Here is a 26686-nt window from a genome sequence, read left to right as displayed (position 1 = left end):
TTTCGTTATCGATTAAATTCAAAATCTTTTAATACATACGTGTCTGTAGTTAAATTGCAATTTCTTAACACGACGTTGAGTGACGGATACAAGACGCAAGTAGACCAGTGCCGAAAGTTGTCATACCGAGGAAAGAACAATCCGATTATTAATGAAACAGTTTATCAAAGTCCGCGAGTCCAGGCAAGATGAATAGATTGGTTCTTTGTCGTCCATTGTGTGAACTATTAGGGCCAGTTTATTCGACGTCAACAATTTTACAGTTGTTGATTATGATAGCAATAATAAAAAAATTAATGCACTAATTTGAACGACACTTTGTTCCCCATTATTTTCATTCCATATTTTTTGAATTTTATCTCCGAAATTATATTCTTCTTTTGTTTAATTTTGTCAATACTACCCCGAGTCTGTTGTATGTATAATTAAGAGTTCCACCCCAATAACCATCCGTACGAGTGTCATTATAATTGATGAGCGTAAAATTCTGTACTCATAGTCGCATGGTATAACTTTCACCTAATTGAGTACCGGTCTCACGGTCGGTAATAATATATAACTTATATGTATACGTAGAGATAATATACAGACGTTCAGAATCTGATCTCGTTTGTATCAACATCACATAGGTAGCGCAGTGTTTCGAATTGAGTAATAATCGTATGGGTGTAATATACATACATGATCCATGTATCGCACAGCGATCGTAGCAAGCGATATATAATACGGAGCAAACGTTGCACTGCGTAAATACAAACCAATATTTTAATATCGATCACGCGATTGCCGTTGCAGGCCAAATAAGCGTACAGACAAACGAAGTTTGCCTTGACTGCGGGCCTTTCATAAAAGAATGCGTTCAAGAATAATTGACATGCTGTCAAATTTGACATTCACAGTTCGCCAAAAAAAGATTTGATACTAAGCAGCGAAATCGGTGGACTTCGAACGAATAAATTATGTCTCAGGTTAACGTGCGGGCAAATATAATAGCCGTAAACTTTACTGAAGCTTACAAAACGAACGGTTTATATTTGTAAACTTTTATCGTACGTTTTTTAATCGATTTGCGATTTTTCCAGTCTACGGAATCCTTCGAGTCCTTCGGGTCTCGGAGGGGATGTCTTTCGTTGACAACAGCCCAGACGTTCTTCTGGGAATCCAGGGCGTAGTCGGTTATGCTCGGGATGGTTTCAGACTGAAGCTGGATCCTGTGTCCCTCCGCCTGATCGCAGATCCGGTAAAGAGAAGGAAAAGATAAAGCCGTTAAAACCAGTCATCCAGGTAATCGACCATCAATCGAGTATCAGCTATGGCGATCAAAACTAACGACTTCCGAATTACTCAAAGGTGTGATTATCAATATTATGCGATTAGTTATTACGCCATTAGCAAGTAAAGTGAACCGATTGATAGACGATGTGTGTAATTACACAACATGCAGCTGATGATGACGGCTTTAAAACGCGTTCAATCATACGACACACTTTCGAAACGACACTTAATTAACGCGGATAAACTTGCCTCTAACTTTTGCCTAGAATCCCATCTCACGCTTGCGATTTCCGTCATCAGGAAGTAGTGCAGACCACCTCGAAGGTCGCCGATCAGTCCGGACGACGGACCCATCTTCGATCCGATCCACTTGACGGAAATTCCGCTCAGCGATTCCTGCAAACCAGTTTTACTTTTGTATTTTTCAACAACGGAAATCATTATTCACACGATTACGATGCTTCTGCGAGGGCACTCACGTTTTTCATCAGACCAGATGGGGGCACTCCTCCGTTGCGAATGCTGTCCAGGTCCATGCTGAACAAATCGTCTGACCCATATCCGGTCAAATACATTATGGGACTCTTTCGGGAAATCGCCAAGTCAGTGCTGAATATTTTAGGGATGTCAGATTGACTCGACAGTTTCAATCTCCACCAGGTCCTCTGGGCTGAGCAGGCGCATGCAAAAAACCAAAGATTTTCCGTGTAGTGAATACAACGTTCTGTCAGACTCGAGGTCAAACAGATTTTGAGAGCTTCTTGCAGCCTTGGAAAGACTTGAAAAGATGTTCTGTAATTGCGGGTGACAATTGATCCAATATCGAAAAGCCACTTTCCATTTCCTGCAAGACCACGTATACGAGTAGATTTAATAGTTCGTAACAAATGCTCACCGAGACTGTAAACGATTATGCTTTGGTCTCCGGGGTCACTGACGTAGGCTTGAAACCCACGTTGACCAACGACTGGGTCCACAACGAGGCACTTCAAATCCCGAGACGGAATGTTCTGCAGTTTTGTTTCGGTTACCTGAATCCAGAAGCGTCTCAAATCAGTGCACAAGATACGATCGTCGTAAAAAATTGCCCGATACTAGCTGGCGAATATGATTATCATTTTCGCACCTTTTCGTTTCTACGTAAATCAAAAACGACAATCTTCGCGGAACACCGATGGCTGCGTGTGGGTGCATCTAGGATCCAAAGCCTTCCTCTGACGTCAGAGTCTAATCCGGTTACAGACTGTAGATCCTGGCAATCGCCTTCCTGTTGGGATTTCGAATCCGGAAACGGAAGCAAGTCAGCAGTCACCGCTGCTAGTTGCAATGGATTTCCAAACTCCGGCCAGGTAGCTTCGAGCAGCGTGAATTGCACCTTGGTCGCTTTGTCCCACCTGTTTGTATAACGATTAACACATTGAGTTGCAAACGTGAGTAAATAGGATTCCGATAGTTCGATAATTCTTTACAATACATTCATTGATATGACAAGCAGATCGCGGCACTTTTGTCAGCGAATTCATTCGACGCCTTGCCGCAATTGATGGTAATCGTAAGATACGGTTTTCTTCTTACACAATGACTCGTAGAAAATGTATAACTAATTCTGAACCTGGGTACCGCGAAGTAAGCCTTGTTCCTCCATACGGTGAACCTCCATATCGGAACGTTGTGAGGAAGTCCGACGGTTGAAAAATTCCAGGCCAAGGCTTCTAGGATCACAGAGCATGGATCGAAGATTGGAAGAAGAATCGTTGTCAAGATTAAATTACTTAGAATTGGCATTTTCGGCGGTAACGTTGAAGGAAGACTAGATTAATGAGCCAACCGACTCTCTTCCATCGTGCCTGGTTATTATTTGCTGATATCAGCGCGGTGTTGTCTGTCATAAATTGTGCTGCGGTTGTACTAAATATTCATGTATCGACTAAGTACACCCGGATAAGACGAGAATCCATGTTCATATATTCTATTCACCGAGTCACCGACCGCTTGAATTCTATTTTGCAATCGGTTTGCCTGTAATATCGTTATAATTGCATTACAAATAACTTGCCGCCTGTGAGTATCAGATTTTATTCTTTACAGGTGAAATTTTTTAGACATGTATTTTAATCTCGAGTATCAATAATTCAACAGCTGTTTAAGCGGATTCCGACGTGTATAGTTTACGCATGCACGTCGTGTAACGATTAAATTAATTGATCAGGTTTCTCGAGCGGTAAAACGCAATAAAAGAAATTCTCAGTATTTAGTCTCGTGAGAACATTATACCGGTATCAAAATTATTCAAAAACTCGTCTATGAAGTAATTGAAAGAACTGAAAACATCTAGACGTATATCACTAATTAATCCAACAAGAAATCACGTTTGCGAGTGTAATTTCATTTTTTTTTTTTTTTATTTACTCCTCGAAATGCATATAGGACGCATGTCGAATGCCAGTATGTTTACAAGAAAAATAATTCGGAAGATCTTGCTATTGAATATACGATTATATTACTATCGCAATAAAATCATCAATAAAGTCTCGTTGTGATAAATTATTCTGAAGTCTAAAAAATAATCGTTCAAATAATATTTATAGACGTAATATAAAAGCATATCGCTGTTGCTACAACGAAACTGCATCGTCTATCCGTCGGCATGTATAGCGACAATTACTTGATTAAATTGAATTGAAAATAAAAATTCAATCGACCGACCGAACACCATTACCTGCTGGTAATTAGTCTAATAGTTGTAAGTTGTAAGTAAAAATTCACTCAACTTTAGAGAGGCTGATCACTCTACGAACCCCTATGATAAAACGGTTGATCCTGTGTATAAGCATAGAAGATAATTGTTTTATCATCAGGGTCCGCAGAGTTACTTGGATTCCAGCCGCGACGAGCGAGCTGAACTTTCCGACTGTCGGTAACTCAGGAAAGCTGCATACACACAAGTGTAGGTATTACAGGCTGGCTGCGCCGTCTCGATTCGTGAGAAACAGTTGACCGACCCGATTCTATGAAATCCGCAAGAGTGTGCCAAGGTTCCGAGCCACGATGAACGTGCACGACACACACACCTATAATGCGTAGCACAACGCGACACGTGACGACGAGCTGCGAAATACCGACGCGGCGTGGCGCTAGCATCGGGTGAGTAAAAAAGGTTGCAAATGGCCGCTGTGCACCGTGGACAGTGTGTACCGTGTAGTAAGGAGGCGGAGTTGATTGCGAGCAGCCTGATGTCGAGTGCGTGTCGTGGCGTAGTGAGTCGGTGAATATATAATAATATCGGTATATCGCGAGATGTGATGTCTCCGAGGAAGGTGCGGTGAGTGAATATCCAGGGGTGCGCGTCGCAATTCGAGAATGTCTTCGGACTCGCGTTGATAAACTCGCGAGGGTTATCCAAAAGCGGTAAAAGCAGGAACGAGAGTTGTATGTAATCGGAGTAATGAAACCGGTGTCCGAGAGCGAGCTGGGCGTGGAAGAGGTTAAAGTCGTCTCAAACTCAACGGCGGCAATTCGGTCCGACGGATCGACGGACGGAGGGACGCGAAGCGCGGAGAGTCACAGGTTCCGACGGACCTTCACGCTGCCGAAGAACCCGTTTCAGAACGCGGCGAAGATGTCGAAGCGTCGGGTGAAGCACAAGGACGGCGGACAGCAGCAGCAGCAGCAGCAGGACGCGAACGCCCCCCAGGGACAGATCCATCCTGGCGGTGGTTTTTACGCGACGGCCGAACGACAGCCCGGGAAAAAGATCTTCAGGCGGCCCTCGTGGAAGAAGCTCATCAACAAGATGGTCCAGCACATGTCGAGCGTTGGGGTCCAGCAGAAACCCTCGAACTGCGACGGACTCAGCCTCTCGGCCCACGACCTCAGGGTCCCGCCCCCCAGGCCGGCGCACATTCCGCCGGACCGCGTCCCCGGGGTGATCGGGCTGAGGAACCACGGCAACACCTGCTTCATGAACGCCGTACTCCAGTGCCTGTCCCACACCGACATACTGGCCGAGTATTTCGTCCTCGACCAGTACAAGGTCGACCTATCTCGCCGCAACAAGCTCAATTCGAAGAAGTACGGGACCAAGGGCGAGATCACCGAGCAACTCGCCCTGCTTCTCAAGGCCATATGGAGCTGCCAGTACGACCCCGAAATGAGCACCACCTTCAAGAGCGTCGTCGACAAGTACGGGAGCCAGTACAGGGGCAATCTTCAACACGACGCACAGGAGTTCCTGCTTTGGTTACTGGACAAGGTCCACGAGGACCTCAATCAGGCGACAAAGAAGAAGTACAAGATCATCAAGGTGAGAGACTCTTACTAATCACGTCTTATTACCAATCTCGATATCTAGCCTAGGTTTCCCAGGGACGATGTTGACGTAAGTAACGTAAGCGTCACGAAATATCGGGAAGCAATTCGTTATCTTGCAATTTTGGAATGATTTTTTTTTTTTCTTTTTAAAGTAGTTGGTTTTTGAAAAATATCGATTGTGTGTTTGGTTTGGTATGGTTTTCTAAATTTCAGATAATTCTAATGGTGCGAAGTATAGCTCTTTACCGAACATGCGTTGTTACATATAGTAACGTTACTACTAACTTCAATCACGTTTCCAGAGGTGACAGAAACGCCGACCGGCTAACAAAAATTCAGACATTGCATCCCGCGATCGATGATGAAATTCGTAAATTTCTTTTACCTGTGCCACTTGGCAACTCAACCGGTGGCACGACTTGATCGAATATTCCATTTTCGTACGTAAACATATTACGAGGCTTTTTGCACCCAGAAACGTGCCTAACTCTTCCTAAGTATTACGAAAGTGCTAATTGCAAGTATTGCGAATAAGGAAGAAGCGCCAGTCGATGCAACGTTTAAGAAGATATCCCATGTATATTGAATCACCTTTGGAGCTGAACATCAGGCTTACATGTTACGTAATAATTAGTTTAGGCGCTTAGCAGTCGAACATTCGTTTCGTTAGTTTCCACGCGTACACGTCGACGAACCTGAAACAAATTATTCGTCATTTCCTAGTGTTTAGAATACTCTCAAGCATGCGTGTATTCGTTCCTCTTATTCGTAGTACAGAACCTCGTCGAGCGAAGCGCCCTTGAAATTCGAACCTGGCTCGGGAAAAAACCACTTTACGTGTTTATAATTAGTTCCCTCGTTGTGTTTCCACTGTTTTCATTAATCGTTACCCGGGCGGTTTCTTTTTTTTTCTTATTTTTTAGGACAAACCTGAATCACCGAAACAGTCGTCATAGAATTAAACTTTGACTAATGTATTGAAAATTTGTGACAAAGATCTCGCGATTCGATGAAGTTAGAAAGAAGGCGTTGTTGATTGTGCCACTTTGTACTTGATGTCAAAACAATATGCGAGGCTTAGTCAGTCATTTCCTTGTCTTTATTATGCTCCGATGAGACAAATCCATCGTATTCTTCTTGATATTTTTTTCACGAGCGTGTGATGTAAAACTGTTTAATACTCCGCCGTTTATAAATAGATCCGTGTTTCGTCAGATTTGGGCCCCATCATGTTGCCGGACTCGTCATCGTCTAGAACATTACAGAAATCTGTCACTCGCGCGTTTCCCGCTTCCCTTTTCTCCTTATTATCGTCGTTGTTACCGCGTCTTGCAAAACTCTAACGTTTACGTATAATTCACTAAACCTTTGCATCATCGTACATAACGAGTAATATTTATATTTGTACAAGGAAGACGGGAAAAAAAGTACGCCAGTCCTCACAATAGTCACGTATTATCAACTAACGTGTAAAATAACTTCTCGAGTATAATTGTGAGTTTCGATTAGCGTAAAAATGCTAATGAAACGTAACAAGTTGAACGCGATCGTTCCAAAAACATTCGCACATGTCTACAAGTAGTATTGTCTTACGCTATTCTCGCAGCGCTTACTCGTCGTGTCCTTGACCAAAAATTCTATGCACCTAACCGGGAACGAAGTCTCTTCACGATGGTTATGATGCCGTATGAATTAATCAGTGATCCTCCCCCCCCCCCTTCCTTGCCCCTCCAAAAAAGGTTGGTTCTTCGACGTCGCTAAACGTCGTCGCGAGGCTTCACGCCGCGCATCCTCTGACTGTCGAAATTAAACAAATACCGCAGAAACTAACGAATAAATGCATAATAGCAACGACGAAGTATCGCCTCTATTCTTGGACGATGCGGAGAGGAGCGGGCTGTAATCGTGAGAGGCTCCGATGCCGAATTATAGCATATGCGTGCACATAATCTTCTCCTTTTCGCATTTCCTACAACATAGAACGCAGAAATCGGCAGCTTACACTCGGTGTCCTTGGGAAGACAGTAATATATATATATATATATATATGTATAGTACATTTGTTCCAATGTGATGCGAGTCGGAAGGCCGCAGACGGATAGGCGGGACGGAGACGTCGGTTGGACTGGAGGCAGGCCTTCACCTAAATTTATTTCGCGTTCGGAGAAAATAAAACATTGTCCGCGGTCTTTGCTCGCTGTACGTAACAATAAAGTCTGTTTTAAACCGGCGCGGTTGCGATTTTCCACCGCGAGCGAGAGAAAAAAGTACGAAATTCGCAAACTATATAAATTTCTTTAAAATCTGTACACGCTGTAAATGACGGTTTGAAAAACATTATTTCATACAAATCTATCGCTCGTAGAAGGATTTTTATGTGCTGAATTTGAACCCGCTAAATGACGGATTTTAATTGGAGCTGTACAGCTGCACCCTGACAGGCCAAATAAAAACGTCTCCTTAAGCAAGGAATTCCTGAATGAGAGACAGAATTGCCAATTAACATTTCTTGACGATGAACGGAACGGTTCAACGTTCATCGTCGTTCCCGTTGCTGCTGGCTGCTGACGCTACTCGCATTCTTACTCTCGACATATTTTTCATTTCTGCTTCTCCGCAATGCAGGCTACACAGTGCTCTGGGGATGACTTATATTTAATTACTCATTAAATGCGACTAGCTCCTCTCCTCCTCCGCGTATTGTTATCTTCTTCGTGCAGAAGCCAAAGGCTAGGAAGAAACACGATTAGAATTTTGCCAAACGGACGATAAGTAGCAGGAACAATATTACAGACAACACAGTGGGTGCTCTATCTTATTGTTAAAGTATCCAATTTTCTCTTCTTCTCCCATAAACACTCTGAAACTGATAATTTTCTCTATACGCACCCTAAAGCAGTTAATTTTACCCTAAAACATACCCATTTTTACAGTTAGTTGCGTTTTTTTCTCGATAAATGAAAATCGATTTAAAAAATTATTTTGATGCTTGAAAACAATATTTATACTTCCAACGTAACATGTAAAAAAAAAAAAAAAAAATAGATAAAATCTCAAAACTCTCTTACATTTAACGAAACCATAATTTTGACGGTTCAATTGAGTGTCGTTATCTACGAAAACCTGCACTCTTTCCAAATTATTTTGTTCCTATATTTAGTCGGAAATATAAAGATTGTTCTCAAGCATCAAATTAATTCGTTCAGTCCATTTTAGTGTATGAAAAAAAAAAAATAATTGAAAAACATCGAAAGTTTCAATGTATTTTCGATTAAAAATTTGAATCGCCTCTCGACGCGGTTTAATATTAGCCAAATAATTTTATATTCACAGGTTATTTTTTTTTCTCTAATCTGATCATGTTTTTAGGATTGCGTTGAAAAAACACGAAAACTAGTAAAATAACGGAAACCCTAGTGCGTACCTAATTTTGCTCTGTTATCAGCAGTGTGAAAAAATATTGGAATCCTAATACCCTCCGATTTTTACAAAGCTTTCGTCGTGAATTTTCCCTTATTGTTTACTCGGATTCGTCATTGTAGTTTCCGACAAATGCGAACGGCACGAATACCGAGTTTGTGCAAGCTTCCTGGACAAATATAGTCTGCGCATATACAGCTAGTTTAATGCTAGTATTATATATATATCAGTCGAGGCGGTAGCCACAGTTTGTTCGGCCGCAGCTTATCTAATCTTTTAGTGAGCGCACACTTTGTTATTTTTTTCTCTGTTGCATTATAGATAAACTGAGAGACAGGGACGTATTTGCTCTAACGGATTCAGATATAACTCGAATACTGAATTTTTTTGTTTCTCAATCGGACGACGAAAAAAATTACCCATGTTAACCAGTCTGTGTACACAAAATGTCGCGTTCGGCCATATGTCCAACACGTATTTCATCTCACTCACGATTCTTATTATTATCGCGATCAATGAATTTATTAACGATGAGCTGCGCATGAGGAGAAAAATGCGATTGAATATCTCCGTGTCCAGCTGCTGCACGATAAATTACAGCTATATAGTATAATATGTCGTTATGTATAGCTCGTTTAATTAGAAGTGATTACATCGGCTTATTCTATATATATAACTTATCTCCGTGATGAACTTTCTGAATGACTGACTGACTGACTTACTGACTGACTGACTCTGCGACTTCTCGAATACAGCAGCGGGTGTAGAGTTCATTCACTTCTCATGCCGCTAGTACTGCTACCTACCTACCGTCACTCACTCTTTTTACGTTGTACACTTTCTCGTTTGTTTATAGTCGCTATCTATACACTAATTATGGTGAAAATTACACAATTTCTGAATTTTTTTTATTCAGTTACTTTCATACTACACTCAAATATCGTTGGTCGGCAATTTTTAACACGTTTGTCTTATTTGATCTTGAGCCACGTAACATTGTTAATTCCTTTTCGTTATACGGAGGTATTTACATGACTTTGAACGTAACGAATATTTTTAAATACATTGTTGCAATTCTTCACGTATATATAAGGTTATGGTATTTCGTGTTGTTGTAATTTTTCTCGCCGCGAGGTAAAAGAATAGAACATGAGATTAGTCACCAAGCGCGATCTCTATATCTATACCGTACGTGTAATATTGTTGAAATAACCAACTCGCCTTTATTTTCCCCAATCACAATTCACACGCATAGCATAGCTTATCGTTTCACTAGTGTCAGCGAATGAAAGCGGAGAGGAAAAATAAAACGAAGAATCGAATTTACTGCAGGTAAAATGTGTTGTTGAAGCAGCGGGAAGAAAACTCTTGAGATTATCCTTACAACTTGAAGATTACATTCATCGCGCTTTGAGAATCGCTCGCTCACTTTCACGAAATCGCAGCTTATTTCGTAACCTTCGTTGGAAACGACGGAGAGGGACGGGTCAACTAATATTTACTAATGATATACGATGAACGAATAATAACGCGGGGAAAAGAAAATGCGCGATTGGTCGACAATCGTCGTTGCGATAGCTGCAATCATCGTCAGTATGGTGTAAAAGCAGTAACAGAAGAAAAATTACCAAATATTTTTCGAACGATATTGTATTAAAATCATGTTTCATTTCTACGCACGAGACTGTAGAGAAAAAATAAATCGAAAAAAAGTGTCGTTACGGTGATGTCATCGTAACCATCCATTGAATTAAGTATGAGTACGTATATAATACAATGCGTGGTATGCCTAAGTGTGCGCATTATGTCTGCGACAACCGCGACGGCTGGCAGTGCTTGTAAACTTCTTTGAGTGATGAAAGATTGGTAAAGAGATATAAAAAATACAAAAGGAGAAAAGAAAGAGAAAGAAGAAGAAGAAGAAGAGGATCGCGATAAGTAAATACTATACCGTCACGTCACGAATTATCGCGCTCCGTGTACCTATTCTTATTGCACAGTCTCGTGAGCCAAAGGAGTTTTCTTCTCTCGCTCTTTCTCCTTTGTGGCTTAAGCAAGCAGGAAGCCGTATGGTAGATTTTTTCAAACATATTTCTTTACCATTTAAAGTCATTCAGAGTGGCGACGCTGTCACTGTCTCTTACGTTATACTTGCGCGTAGGCGTCTACGTGTGTATCTTGAGCTTGAAATATGCGTAAGAATAACCACGCTGAGGTTGCACTTTTTGCGATAAGAATGTAAGGCCTGAAGCGGGCCGCGTATTTGCGGATATATTTATCATATTTTTCCCCATATTTGTTCGTTAGGTTGTATGAACGCAGGAGGCTTGAATGTATGCACAGGGAATACTCGTATCGTTCTCTCTGAACGAGGTGTCGTTTCGAAACGGTACGTAAGGTTGTAAATACACACAGGAGCATATATCCATAATAATGAAATTTCTCAAAAGTGGTAGGACTTTCCAATTACCAGAGCTGAAGAATTTTCATTGTTTCTCTATTCTTGGTTCTTTTCTTGTTACCCGTAAATTTTTTATTTTTATTTTTTATTCCTCCTTCTTACGATTTAACAACAAATTTGCCGCACGATGTACAACGTGTACATCTATTTTTCATACATGACCGCAATGTTTAACGCAATGTCTGTGAAACTCTGTCGGTAAAATGAGGATTAAAAAAAAAAACTCCACTTTTTAGGTATGCACGACCACTTGTAAGGTAAATAAAGATAATTAATAAATGAACACCCGATATGCGCTTTGCATATCCAAGCGGTGCGTAAATAGACCGAGAATGACTCGCCGAATCCGGCCTTCGAATTCACCGAAAAGTCCGGTTCGTCGGTTTCTTGTCTCATGTTCTGGTTCGCGTTCTTTATGCATACGCGCATATGCGCTGGATCGAAACCGAATTTCCAGAAATACGCTTGTAGCAAAAGAGAAACTTGAATGCGCCGGTTTGTATGGTAACAAGTAGGTATGTATATTGTGTATACATTGTAGATACGTAAAAACGTCGGGTGGAGGACGAAATATTCGCTGGCTAGCGTGACGTGCCCCACTTGACACGCGGTCGTTGTAATAAATAAATAAGTACACGTAAATAAGAAGGTCGATATATAACATGGGGCGCGCGATCCCTTTCTGGAGAAACGAAACTTGCAGGCTAGATTCCTTCTGAAAATACAAGGCTAATCGCCCTTTGCAGAAACTTCGAGGGACCGATAGTTTTCGAGTTATGGAACGTTGAAGATCCGCCAATCGCCGGGCTTCCACGTGACTCGGGCCACGCCCCCGCCGTTCTCCGATTGGTGGAAAGCTTGCGCGGTCTCTAATTCGAAAACTATCGGTCGCACGGCGTTCGCGCAAAGGAACTTTGGTCATGGATCATCGTCGGCAATCCACCTTGGACGTTTGGTAGACGTTCCGCAGGTTTTTTTTGCAGGGAACACAAGCCGCCGTGCCGCTCGTTGTTTTTTCTCTTCTAATTGTGTCTCGTCTCTGATTTCTGCATCAGTTTATCACCCGTTGTCCTCATAATTAAATATGCAAAATCGACGAACGACGTCGTCGTGAATCATCGTTCCAGCCGGCGGGCGAATTGTGTAGTCGGTGGCGGAGGATTGTTACGTGTTATGACTCCGTGACCATGCTTGCTTCTGTGCTGCTCCGCCGGTGCGAAGGTCGTGCTGATGTATAGTAAACGAAAACAAGCCCCGTACCCCACCCACGCTCGTATTATTATGTAGGTATAGTTATTCCGGCGAAGTGGAATGGCCGGCGGCGGCTTAGCTCGCCAACACAACATAACCTAACGTAATCCTAACCTTAAATATACAGACACCGCAATCGGAAACAGGACTTGCAAGTCTGCAAACACGCCGCCTTGTCGTTTGATCCTCTCGGTTATTATTGGTCGGTGATAATCGCGTTGTTTATTCGTACGCAAGGATACAATTGTAATCATTATTATAATTCGCGCATGCGCTGTGGAGTCTCTCCAGAACCAGCTACGGTTTCTGTGGCCTTTTCCGTACTGGTTCCGTCCCTGAAAGAATTGAACACCGCCGATAGATGGATAAATAGATAGATAGATATATGTATTATATATAATATATATTATGTCGAGTTCGTAACTCGTTCGAGGTTATGGTCTCGCGTGACATTGGAGGTGCTCAGGGTGTTGATGCGGGACTGATCAACCGTGCCAAGGTAGCTTTAATACGTGTACAATGTGTGTGCAATGTACACACGGATCACACACACACACTTGTATGTAGTCATTCGTGCGATAAGCAACAAGGATCGAAGCAAAGTCGTAGCTTTGGTTAGCTTCGAATACGATCTAGAAGTCACGCCTTACAGAGATCGATTTCGTTGTTGCGTTTAAACGAATCAGGCAAGATTATAGGGGCTTGCGTTGTACGTCGTTACTACATGCATAATTGTAGCCAACAGCTGTGTACGGTTGTTGTAACTTGCTGTACAGTCTCGTGTTTTACATAATTTATTTTGCAACGCGACAGTCACGCAACAGCAACGTTTTATCGGTGAAAAAATATATATCAGAAGAGAGGAGAAGAGAGAGAGAGAACAAAAAAATTGAAAGTCGTTTCAATTAGACCAAAACCTGTGTACGTAACGACCGTAACTACCGTTGCTGGTACAGTCCCAAAGACAGGATAGGAAATTCAGATCTCACCGCTGCTGCTGCTTGCCTGTGCAGATTTTTCGCAACGAGCGAGACTAAAGAAGTTATAATACCAAAAGAAAAAAAAAAAAACTTGTGGGATATTAAAACGCGAAACATGGAAGAAAACACAGATGCACGTAGAAACGGGATATTAGAGGACCAAACGTTGTTTCGAATATTCCTGCACACCTTGCAATTAGTGTGAAAAACGTTTATTATGCACAATGAATACATTACAGTATATAACAATAACAAAACGTAATTAAACATTATTATTTCCAACAATTTTCTGTAATAATATTACATACCGTAACACCGTTTTGTATGGTATAATGATAGCTGTATTCTCTCGCAAGTCGCGGCACATTTTGCTTGCAGGCTGTGGCAGTTTAGCACGCGGCTAATACGTCGCGGAATTCCGGTGGTCGCATCGGCGCGATGCAGGTGCGGAGGCACTGAATTAGCTAATCAGTAACGCGGTTCGTGCACCGGCAGTTTATCGCTTGTCAAGACCTGCGGGTGCGTCGTGCATGAATATACGTACGTATCTACATACACGCATGCGTGCATGCATGCGATAATACCTTATTTCGTCCACGTAATGATGACGTCATTCAACGCCTCCCCTCGTCTATGATGGACCCGAGTGACATTGACCAAGAATGAAATTCCGCACATAATGCACATTGGCGTGTCTTTATGCCTGCGTGAGGAGAGGTCAGCCTTCGTGCATATGCACACACGTGTATGTATACGACAAAATATTATAACACATACTGCATACCTTTGACTGAGTTGAACGAGTTTTCTACCGGTACAGGTTCCACCTGCCCGCGATAGTATTTCCGGTTTAATTATGTGATGTTGTACCTGTACAGCAGCGATTTATGAGTATGGAACTTCCACTAATGGATTTCTTTGTATAACATTATGGATGATTCGTTGCCGTAAATGGATTGTACATCGTGTACGTAGATACGTTATTTCTTAACGTTACACGGTATTTAACAACAGAATTTAAAACGGTTGTCGGACTATGGTGGTAATTCGGCTATCTATTTTTAGGTGTAACAACATTAATTAATGAGTCTGCAGCGTGTAATGCGTGATAATTGAATGAATGAGAAATAGTGTGGAGAATTTACCAAGTGAAACTCTTAGGTACAGTGAACTTGCGTGGCTGTAAGTTTACCGATGAAGGAAAATAATACGTACGTACGTTACGTATACGTACAACGTATAAGCTAAGGAAAATCGGATCGCAACTCTTAAGTCTTCTGGGGGTTGCGGTAATTCAATTTTACCCTCTCTGCACAGCGGCTTATGGTTAGGGCCGTGCATCAGCTTTACTTACGGCTGAAACAATTCTCGGAGGCAATTATTGTCTATCGCCGCAGCTGGTGGGAGGAACTACCGTGCCTCCTCTGGCTTTAATTAAGGGGTTACTTGGGTTTCGAAGGTTAAACAAAAACCAAATATTTTCTGTTATAGCTTATACTTTGACGAGGAATTCCAAAAAAAAAAATTATTTAAATTTTGAGCAGAATTGTACGCGAATAAACTACAATTTTCGGTAAACATCTACAACATGCGTTGTCTTGTAAATTAAATCGTGATCGAATAAAAAAAAAAGAAAAAACAAACCTTCGTCCAAGTACTATAGTTAATTCTACTTAGAAAAAGTCTGCAAAATATCAATAACCACGGTACGTTAGTTGCTGAGAAATCCTGTCCACCGATTACAAAAATACAGTTTTGAGAAAATAACGATATACGTACCTGCGATGCTCCCGGCTGATCGAGCCTAATGTAGAGGAATTTCCAAAGATTCTTTCTCAGGCTTTTACTATAATTAACTTGAAGCTCTGGGAAAATATTATTGACATCATGTACTATTACACAATATTTTTAAATGAATAAATGGATGAATTTTTGAAATTTCCAAACTTACGTAACTCCATTTATAACCGAGAGTTTGATTTTCCAAATCCTCGTTATACTCGATGACGCAACACTGCAGCTCCCACGGCGTGTATAATACACATATTATTATCATGTATACATTTGCCGGACGGTATTCCAATGACTAATGTCATGTGTACACTGACTCGGCTGATTTTTTGGGGTCAGGACCTTTGAATCCGAGTTTTATTCAATGGAGACAATTAGCTACGACTACGACTATCCGACTGAGTGCTCGCTCCTCCGTTTATCGAGCATTATCATCATCTTCGTCTCCGCGTCGTATTTTTTTTTTTTTTCGTCGTGCCTTGAGTCGTCCCTTTATTTCGGTAGTCGCTGCACGCCTTAGGAAAAATCCGTGTTAGATGATCGTTTTTATCATAGAAAATTAAGTACTTGATCGGCTGATCGATTTTGAAAGTTGGGAAGATATGGAAAAATTGTTATTCGATGTATCATAGTTAAACGCATGATGCATAGCTGATTTATGTTAGTCACAGCGCCCAATGGCTAATTTTAGTTTACTTCCGATGCACTTCCGGCGCCTGTGAGGCTCGTTTTCTTTATTTATTTGTTTTTTTCTTACTTCCTTCTTCAATTTACGCCACGCCTCTACCGCCGCACTTCCGTTTTCGCTTTTGTACTCGTTATGTATATAACGCACCTATAAAGGGTCGCACCCTGTCCCTGCGACACAGGGTCCCCGTATACATATACGGTGTATATATATAATTACCTAAACGAAAACTATTTTCGGATCACGGTTGTATACAATATAATTCACTGTACAACCGGATGTGATAAATTCTCTAACTCGAATCATAACTTTATTAATCGTTTTCGAGGAGATATGGAACCTAAATCATATTTGTGTGCCCGGGAGCAAATCATTAGTCTTTTCTTGACATCGTGTTTTTCTTTCACTCGACACGTTTCACATATTTTAATTTTATTAAATTAATTAATTAAAACTCGCGGAATGAGCCGTGCGAGAATCATTTGATTTCTTTCACAATTTTTCTACGAAATTTCTATGTATGTATATATATTTATATTATTAACGTGCAATAATTGCAACATATGAGGTAATATTTTCGTCAAACGTAACACTCGAATTTTGTACGTAACGCAAAAAAAAAAAGAAAAAAAAACAGGAATGTCTTATGTGTGATCTAATATTATTATGCAAATTGAGAAATTTTTCCCCTCCTAGGATAGAACCAAACACTCGTCGAATAGTAGCAGAATAATGTAGTTAAAGAAGAAGAATAGGCAAAAGACGGAAAAAGCAATGAACACCGTGATTCGACGGATTCGTAAACTTCCGGCTGTATTATATATAGTGTAATTTACTCAAGAATGACTGTAGAAAACTTCGGTCTCTCTCCCTTACCACTGGTCAGGCAGTATTTTGAGTTTATTGAACTACTACGCGTTTCACTACGTTTTAACACGGATCAATATATAGCTATACGGTATGTAACGTGCGTTCAGAGGCAGACAGGCTGTCTGTGTCAGGCACTGCGCGCTTTCTCGCGAGAAGTTGTCAATGTTATTCGGAGTACGGTTGCACGAACGTTAAATAATAATAATAATAATAATAATAATAATAATAATTGTTTCGCGACGAGTGCAAAGATTATTAATACATTAGTTTAGATTCATCGATGAAATGAATGTTTGAAAAGTAGAAATATAATTTCTTTACGTATGCACGATAGATTTGAAGTTAATTCAAATATCGATTAATTTTTAACGAATTTTTAAGTCGCAAGTTTCAGTGACATGAAAGATTAAAAAAAAATTGGGTACGCATCGACTATTTTAATCGTCGAAACAATCGCTTGTGTATAATTGATACGTAACGAGGTATTGTATAAATTAACGACTGCGAATTGTAACGAGTATAATGTAAGTTCGGTAATCTTGGAGTTGGTATAATACTTCCGGTATATATCTGCACAGCTATGTAACAACGTCGCAGATGGTCAGCTCTGTCGAGCAAAACCGCATAACAAGATATTAGAGTACTTGCAACGGCGTTAAATCGTGATTAGCAGCGTTTCTGTCGCGACCATTTCTTTCTCTTTCTTTCCTTCGTGGTGCAGAAAAGTACATACCAAGACGACTCGAACGTTGATTATAACGTGTAATCAGATGATACGGTATATCGCACGTCTATCTCTTATTTATCATTCCATACATATAATATATGCGTATATACGTATATGGTATATACGATTAACACACCTCTGCGTTTTACAGCTGAATTGCCTGAGACGAAGATATCAGGTATAATAAACGGACTGCGTTTGTCGATCGGCTGGATACGTGGCGCCGTGATTATTTCGCGATGCGATAAAAACAACGTGCAGTGGATCCGCTGCATCTGATCGATAGGTGTAATATGTGAATCAGGTATATCTCTGGGTTTTACCCGTCGCCTGGCATTTAATAACAATAATAATGATAGCAACACAACAACAGGAACAACAACGAGCTATCGTTGAAATTTACATAATTGACAAAATCTCTCTCATCCTGCAGTACGTAATAATAATAACATATCGACTCATCGTGCAGGGCTTATTACACGCCGTTCTATATATAGAGCAACTCGTTTTAACCAGTTAGTATGTGTATATTTGTATATATATATATATATTTGTGTGTGCATGCATATAATGTGCATACATTGGCGATATGTGTAAGCCGGACGGTACGGTATGTATATACATGTACGTATAACTAACTCTATGACTAACTACTCTGCGGACCGCAAAACGTTTTAACATCCATCGCGCGGTGACGCCAAACACGTGCCGTTGTAACTTGTAAAACTTATCAGACAGCTGACGCAGACTCGGGGTGATGATGGGCGCATCTATTATTATAATCGGCGGATTATACCTAGACCTACTGTTTAAACTATGGGGGAACTTTGTGCCGGCCGTTGAAGATTGCGACGAAATTTACTTCCAACTCGGCTCTATCATCACGCAAACGCGGCTTGATGCGGCAGTAATTGGATCAAGGATAATCCTGAAATCGTAATTTAGCAAATCGATAATCATAATTACATAAATCCTTTCTTAATTCGAACGAGATTATGCACGAATTTACATATCATTATTTATTGAATGTAAAATTAGGTCGTTGAATGAGAAATTCTGAATAATTCCATTAAATCCGCCAGACAGAATAACGGAAAATAATTGACACGTATTTTTACTTTTTTTAATTCAATGTTTTATTAACAAAAATATAGCCAGTTGCATTTACGTGACGTCGTAATGTTCAGATTGTAGTATAACTTTTTCATTTCAACGGATGTCACGCGACATTGTATTGAACAAGAATAATTGTCTTGCGGTCGCGGCCTTCCGCAACGTCACTGATTGAGGTTTACGTATAACAGAAAGGAATCAATATTGTCTTAAGATCACTTCTTTCCGTAAATGTCGACCGCTTTTTACTACAGTACGGCGATCGCGGTAGAACAAACACACACACTCACACAGAGGCGTATGTCCGTCAGTGCACCGCAGCTATAATCGAAAGAGCAGCGGTATATTTGTGCACTCGATTCCCGGCTTTCTTGGCTGCAGCGTCTACTATTACTCGATGATGCATTTTTTATTCCCTGGCTGCGCGCCTCTTATCTTTCGAGATCCTTGGACTACATACATGCACCGCTTCGCCATTAGAGCTGCACGACTTGCTCGCTTGCTTGCTTGGTCAGCGCCAGAAACAGCAGCGGCATTTGTGTTACATTTTATAGGGTATGCTTGAGAGCGAGTGAAAACCACGACTACAGGACGATTTCACTTCATGATCAAGTCTGGGCACGATCGAGCTTCGGCGGTGCAGCACATAGAATCGCGTGCCAATTACATTGATCGTCAATGTTTGTATGTTAACGTACGGTGAATTTTGTGATGTATAACTGCATTTTCATTTCGTTATATGTATATACTGGGTCAGTTTTTTTTTTTTTTTTTTTTGTAAACTTTTTTTCTTCATGCGTACCCTTCGATAATTTAATTTTTAGCCTCAAAAGAAGCCTCGTGAAACCGGGACTCGGTAAGTGAAATTCTAAAAGGTGATTCATACGGTTTGAATTTTTCTAACACTCTAACCACAGAAAACTATACACGTTGGAAAGCTGTTTTCGGCTTCATTTTGCAGATAATCAAATTTTGTATAAATAAAGTTGAGACTACTATACACCTAAATGTTCATCTTGTATTCGATACGAACGTTTAAAGCTGAATGCATTGAATAAATGAATGAAGATGCTTGTAAATTGTAATCTCCCCCGTGTTTTAAGCTGAAAAAAATAATTTCTTGACTTTTTTTTTTTTTTGTAGACAATTTAATTTGATTATCTACAAAATGAAACCAAATACAACTTTTCCCAACTTGTATAGTTTTCGAGATATTTTGGTTAGAGCGTTTGAAAAATTCAAACCGGGTGACTGATCTTTTAGAATTTGACTACCGATTTCCGGTTTCATGAGGCTTCGTTTAAGACTAAAAACTAAGCTTCCGGAACTGGAAATCGAATATATAAATACGTCAAGCCAATTTTACCATGCAACACCAAATTCCTCTTTTTAAACAGAACAAATATCCCCCAATTCGAATCTAGACACGGAGTATGTATCACAAGATTAGCATAAAGATGGTATATATTCATGCGCGGTGTATAATCCATGAATGTCAAATATCATATTCACAAACGTAAGTCTGCTTAGGTATAGTATACGCAGATCTGTAATTACGTAATAATTCACAACGCAACAGCATTTGCCGAAACATGAGACTACAATAATATATGTATATTATATAAAACAAGTTTCCAGATAACAATGTTATTATATAAACCACATTGCAGAATGTATGTTGAAATGTGCAGTTGATGCTAGCTGCAATATTTCCCATATCGGGTTTTGTACATGCCAACCTGCAACAGGTTCAGATTGTTATACAATTTTGTACGGCGAGCTAAATTTCTTAAATTGAATGCAAAATATATATGACACATATCTATTTTATCAGTCGATGATACGCCCGGTTTTTAATTAAACAGAAACTATATTTTATCGGATAGATGATACGCACAATATGCAGACAAATTTTAATTCTTTTATCTTTTTGATTAATTTTCAGAATTCTTTTGGAAGACCGGACGACATTGTGGCGGCGGAAACGCTCGCGAATCACGTGAGATGCAACAACTCCTTCGTCCACGCCGTGTTTCAAGCCCAGTTCCGGTCGAGTCTGACGTGTCCGCGATGTCATCGGCAGTCGAACACTTTCGATCCGTTTCTGTGCGTCTCGGTACCCGTACCGCAGAATCACCGACAGATAAGCCTCTTCATAAACGTTCTTTACACGTCGCAGCAACCTCGTCAAGTCAAGATCGGCGTCAGCGTAAATCAGGCAGGTAACGTCAAGGAACTTCGCGAAATCCTGGCCAGCGACACTGGAATAAGTGAGGATCATATGCTGCTCACCGAAGTTCACGACGAAGGATTTCACAGGTGAGAGTCCGATACACGGAGTGACAAAATCGCCTCGACCGCCTTACGTTGGGCAACCCGTCGCACTGCAATGCGCGTCCGGTTGTCTGACCGCAGGATCCTTTATCGCAATTCAACTGAATAATAAGTCAAACCGCCAACATTTGGAGCCCAATTACGTTGTAATCATTATGAATATCTAACGCATCTTTTCATCACACCTTTCTTTGTATCTTTTCTCCTTCATTTCCTTAGCCTCGAAAAGTTGACTGAGATTGTTCTTCGATGATTTTGAATATATAATTAACTATATGCCGATCTGATTTGCTAACGCAAAAAAAAAATAATCATTTTCAGAACATTCTCCGACTGTCAGCCACTTTCTGTGATAACGGAGAACGATCCGTTGTACTGCATAGAATTACCGCAGCTCAAGGAACCGGCGGAGCAGGCGTACATTTTACTCGTATGGATAAACGTCCTGGTGAAAGGGGATTTGAGGGAACGATTCGGTAGTCCGTACACGATGCAGGTTTCGAGGGAAACCTCGTACGAAGACTTGCAGAAACTACTGCTCAAGGAAATGCACACGACGTTGACCGATGACGTTCTCACGTCGAGCCAAAGTCCGGGTCTGTTTAACATCAGGGTGGCCGATCCGGCCGCAACCCCCGTCCAGGACGAGCATCCATGCATAGATCCCTGCGTCGAGCATCCTCTTTACACCGAACAAATCGAGCAGGCGTTGGCTCTCTGCGCGGACGACTCCGGACCTCAGCACGTTAAGCTGATACTCGAATGGGACGAGGCTACCAAGGGGAACATCATCCAGGACGATTCCGATCAAATCGAGGAACACGCCAGCGTTAAACAGCTGAAGACGAACTCGGAGCAGGGTGGAGCGGTGACGCTTGAGGAGTGCTTCGACCTCTACACCAAAGCCGAGATCCTGGGGGCGGAAGACGCTTGGCACTGTCCTTACTGTAACAGAAAACAGGAAGTGGTCAAGAAGCTGGGACTTTGGTCCCTGCCGGACATATTAGTCATACATTTGAAGAGGTTCAAGCAGCAGTCGAAGCAGAGGTCGACCTCGAAGCTCACGACGCTAGTTGACTTTCCGCTTTACGGTTTCGACATGACGCCGCATCTCGCTCACAACAACATGCAGACGCATACGAACCTGACGATGCTCGGGGGACTTGGATGGTCACCCTGGAAGAAGCCCAGACCCAGGCAGAACTTGCCAAAGTATGACGAGAACGTCTACGATCTCTACGCCATATGCAATCACCACGGCCAGGATCTTCAGGGCGGTCACTACACGGCGTTTTGTCGGAATCCCTATGACACTCAGTGGTACTGCTTCGACGATACCAGAGTCGAGGCTGTCACCGACACGAATTTGATAACCAACGCGGCTTACATGCTGTTCTATCAGAGGCGCGGACTCACCAATAATTCCGCCGGCAACTCGTCCGCAGCTTCGACTAGCTCAGCTGGGTCTGGGCTTGACCATTGGGTCTCCAGAATGCCGCCTTTTCATTTTAGTAATAAAAATACCGCCAGCGTTGGCAACAACAAACAGAGCAAATCTCAAGAGGTTTTGTGCCAGGATAAAATCGTCGAGGAAAAGAATTTGAACAATTTCAACAGAGGTTGTCGCAACTACGCAACTCTTCAACCCAAAAAACGCAACGTCGCTACCGAAACTGAGAATGGTGAAACTGATCATTACTCTGACGACGAAGCGCCTCCAAGGAGAGAATGGGTAGGTAAAATATTCCGTCTACGTATCTCAATATTTTTCTGTACGGTATTATTACTTCTTTGAACGGAATTTTCCAATTCGTTCATTAAAGTTCCTTTATAATGAGTTTCATATTTGTTATAATACAACGATTGGTTCTGCATTTCAGGCCTCGCCGAAGCCGGTAAGGAAGACGTCATCCATCGCACTGACTCCCCTTCTTCCAGCTGTGATGCACGATGAAAACGGTGAACCGGAACCTGCAGTGATACATGAATCTACTTTGTAACACACGATCTAAGTCGGATGTTGGTCCGACCTGTGAGCTTGGCTTGGACAATGCCGTTGAAAATCGGATTTAATAATAACAAAAATAATTATAGTAATAATAAGAAGATAAGCGAAGGTATATTATATACGAGAAAGTCTGAAAAACTGATTTAATATTTAAAAAGAAAAAGACAGTGAATATAAGTCTGGGGTTTTTTGTATTTTAATTATCGTCGTACGGATATCTTATAATTATATCGATTCGTCTAATCATTGTCATTTAATTGGTTACTAGTAATAATAGTTATAATAATAGGACATATTTGTGTACGGTTTTTGGAAATAATTACAAAAGATCTCATAATTATGCTCTTTCGAAGCTATTTCTGATTACAAATTTAAAGTATACATATTACATATACATATATTATATTCTATTCTATTATATTATATTATATTATTGCATACGACCTACTATTCGATACACACGCATACACAGGCATACACACAGGTTTCATTTCTTATTTATAATGTATTTCTATACAAAAAATGTACGAGTTGAATGTTATATAGAAGGGAAACTGTAGATATTTCCCCTATTTCGCAGACTGTTTCGGAGAAAAGACCTATTTCCTAATTTACCAAAGTAAAATATTTCAATCATATTTAACTATAGGTAACAAATAAGTTAGGCAATAGGTCGATGGATAGAATACTTCTTCCTATTGATTCATAAATTGTTGTGTATCACAGATTATCAATGTAACGCATCGTCAATTCTATGTCAGATCTTGTACAGAGAAGAACGAAAGTATGCAACTTTGACGCTATTTGTATAATCAGTCCTCAAATTTGACAAGTTATTACAGATGTACAGGCGCTTGAAAGTTTTATTTTTTAACCATGACCACGGACGTAAGTTTATTCAATTTGAAAAACTTTCTTATTTCCAGGGCTACTGCACCTACTATGTTCAGTCGAACATTGAGTAGAATTGACAGCGTATTGCACATCGAGTCTGTGTTTAGATATAATATTTATATTGTATTTATATCACCCACTAGTGGCCTTATCGAATATTAATAATTACATTGGAAATAGATTAATAATATTGATACACTATTTGAATTATGTAACGTTTTAATATTATCATGTACCGTTTGAATTATGTGTAGCATTTTTAATACGAAAAGTACGCGTCATCCGTGTTGGTAGTTTCGATTGATTAATTTTAGTCGATAACCTTCGCGGCACAAGTTGAACAGTTACATGTTAATTCTACATGATTATCGAATTTCAATTAATTATAATCATTCCAGATAGGTAAGCTTTGTTACAAAAAGATGAACGAAAAACTCAATTTAAATTTATGTCCATGTATGTAGGTGATCAAATTATTTGAAGGCAACATTGCTAGTCACGCATCGTGGTCAGAGTTAGCAGCTACGAACGGGAGAAATATATTATGACATCACGATACAGAAAAACAAGAAAAAAATTGTCGAAATTCAGCCGTATGCTTTGTAATCTCGGTCTGCAAAATCATACAAGGATGCAGCTGCAAACTGTGTTACAGTAATTATATTCAGCGAATTTTTGCTACTAAAATGGGATATTATACGAAATACGCAAAATTCGAAGTACTAAATGCCCGTTGGATCTTTACGAACGAATCAAATCCGTATCTGCCGTGATAAATTTTCCTTTCAATATTAATGTAATTAAATATGCTCTACAAGTAATCGTCGAAAATTATTGCGGCAGCAAGATAGAAAAAGATCTTCGTAAATTATTCGAATATATTTAATAATCATTCAATTGTTTTTGTTCTTATAACAATTGAAAGATTGTTTATTCCATTAAGAGACAAAAAGTAGTAATAATAATAAGAATACTTTTTGCTCAGCGAATACTTTGTCCATTTTTAACTGTAATAACGCCAATTTTAGAAAATGATCCACAAGCGTATGGATACTCCTAATATAAATACATATAAATATGCATATAACAAGCCTTACATAAACTCTGTAAATTGATCTGTAGAGTATCTATAGGTACGTGAATATATAGTTTTATTTTCGGAGGCTCTGAGGACTGTTCGGCAAAACATGGTTGTATTTGTATACATATAGTAATGATAATTATAATTATACGCCAATAACGACCATCGTTGTTGTTGTTATTGTAACAAGTATTATTCAGTACTGCGTAATATGTTGTTCTAGAAAAACAATTTTATACCTATACTTCGTATTTGAAGTTTATAATGGTTGAAGAGAAAAATTAGAAGGAAAGTATGCGGTTTTCACGATAATTAATTGTGTGTGTGTGTGTGTGTGTGTACGTGCCTCTGTGTGTGTAAACAACCTGCGCGTGGTTAGGGAATTTTAAAAATTTCGTAATGGTCATTGTAGTAATAAAAATCTATTATTCATAAGATGGATATGTCTGTGAAAAAATTTGAAGAAGATAGAAAACGAGGAGTCACTTTAATTTATAAATTTTACTGCATTTAGATCCAACGTATGTGCGTGAGCTGAGCAATATGGCGCCCGATAGATATAATCAGCTGACCGTTTTAGTTAAATTACAGGGTTACCGAGGCACGTTGAACCTCGTACAAGTGGTTATGTTGAAAATGGGATGAAAAAAAACTTCTTTCATTATTGTGTATACGTCCTCGTAACTTGGTATACATTTCTGATGGTAGATTACGTAGTTTGATTAGTTTCCAGTGCACGGTACAGACGATCCGAAACGACCAACTTTATGAAATATTAACATTGTAATTTTTTAAGTTGACGAAATTTGACGGAAAAAAAACGTGAGAATGCACTCACACGCATGAATAAAATACGCAGCTATGTAAATTAACGACTGAAGATTGACAATGCCTTACAAAATTCAAGCCTCGGGTGTACAGATTGCCGACATTAAATCCTCGGAGCCTTCGGGGTATTTTTCTCTGTAAACCTTGGGCATTAATGTGATTATTATCTATTTCCACAACTAATAAAAACGTTAAAAAAAAAAAACAGATACATATGTAAATAGTAATAGTATTAATAATAATTCTCTCGTTACCGCCGCGATGATATCATACATATTGTACAAATATATAATAACAGGTACGAAGCATTGAAGATTATTATATTAATTATTAATATTACTATGATAATTATTATATTATTATTGTCAGAACGTTTTTTAATAGCTATTTTACCCCATACGTGTCATATTTCATTCGTACATACATCGTGTAACCAAACAATAGGGTTATCGATAAATATATACCCATATATTATATATATTAATGATAATATATGAAAAGAGACTCAAGTATGATTTCAACGATTGATGCGATATATAGATACGAATAAAAATTTATAAACAGAGAGAAAAAAAGGATTTGAAATCGTATCTCCCTACGAAGAATAGATCTTTGAATTTCTGAAGTTTTGCCGCCCAATCGCTTTCAAAATGG

The 26686-nt window shown here is 40.0% G+C and overlaps 2 protein-coding genes across 2 annotated transcripts; one reads left to right on the top strand and one right to left on the bottom strand.

Annotated features, from left to right (window-relative positions):
- Positions 1-44: 44 nt before the first annotated feature.
- Positions 45-3282, bottom strand: LOC124297539 (protein yellow-like). Its single transcript, XM_046748678.1, has 6 exons — positions 2888-3282; positions 2402-2669; positions 2171-2306; positions 1755-1945; positions 1525-1671; positions 45-1225 (listed from the first exon to the last, which is right to left on the bottom strand). The coding sequence occupies exons 1-6, from the start codon at positions 3058-3060 to the stop codon at positions 1013-1015; spliced, it is 1128 nt and encodes a 375-aa protein (XP_046604634.1). The 5' UTR covers positions 3061-3282; the 3' UTR covers positions 45-1012.
- Positions 3283-4428: 1146 nt separating this feature from the next.
- On the top strand, positions 4429-26524 carry LOC124296869 (ubiquitin carboxyl-terminal hydrolase 31). Its single transcript, XM_046747247.1, has 4 exons — positions 4429-5578; positions 20833-21206; positions 21543-22953; positions 23102-26524. Exons 1-4 carry the CDS (start codon positions 4721-4723, stop codon positions 23219-23221), a joined length of 2763 nt encoding a protein of 920 aa, XP_046603203.1. The 5' UTR covers positions 4429-4720; the 3' UTR covers positions 23222-26524.
- The last annotated feature ends 162 nt before the right edge of the window (positions 26525-26686 follow it).

This window comes from Neodiprion virginianus, chromosome 2 (assembly GCF_021901495.1).
Source record: "Neodiprion virginianus isolate iyNeoVirg1 chromosome 2, iyNeoVirg1.1, whole genome shotgun sequence".
Taxonomy (NCBI): Eukaryota; Metazoa; Arthropoda; class Insecta; order Hymenoptera; family Diprionidae; genus Neodiprion; species Neodiprion virginianus.
Note: the sequence above shows the minus strand (reverse complement) of the source record. Positions and strands in the feature narration are given on the sequence as shown.

Coding starts and splice junctions, on each gene's coding strand:
- LOC124297539 (XM_046748678.1), bottom strand. CDS start 3,060: ATGCCAATTCTAAGTAATTTAATCTTGACAACGATTCTTCTTCCAATC. Junction 1,946..2,170: donor CATAATCGTTTACAGTCTCG/GTGAGCATTTGT, acceptor GCGCCTGCTCAG/CCCAGAGGACCTGGTGGAGA. Junction 1,226..1,524: donor ATTCTAGGCAAAAGTTAGAG/GCAAGTTTATCC, acceptor ATCTGCGATCAG/GCGGAGGGACACAGGATCCA.
- LOC124296869 (XM_046747247.1), top strand. CDS start 4,721: ATGAAACCGGTGTCCGAGAGCGAGCTGGGCGTGGAAGAGGTTAAAGTC. Junction 5,579..20,832: donor AGAAGTACAAGATCATCAAG/GTGAGAGACTCT, acceptor ATTAATTTTCAG/AATTCTTTTGGAAGACCGGA. Junction 22,954..23,101: donor CGCCTCCAAGGAGAGAATGG/GTAGGTAAAATA, acceptor TCTGCATTTCAG/GCCTCGCCGAAGCCGGTAAG.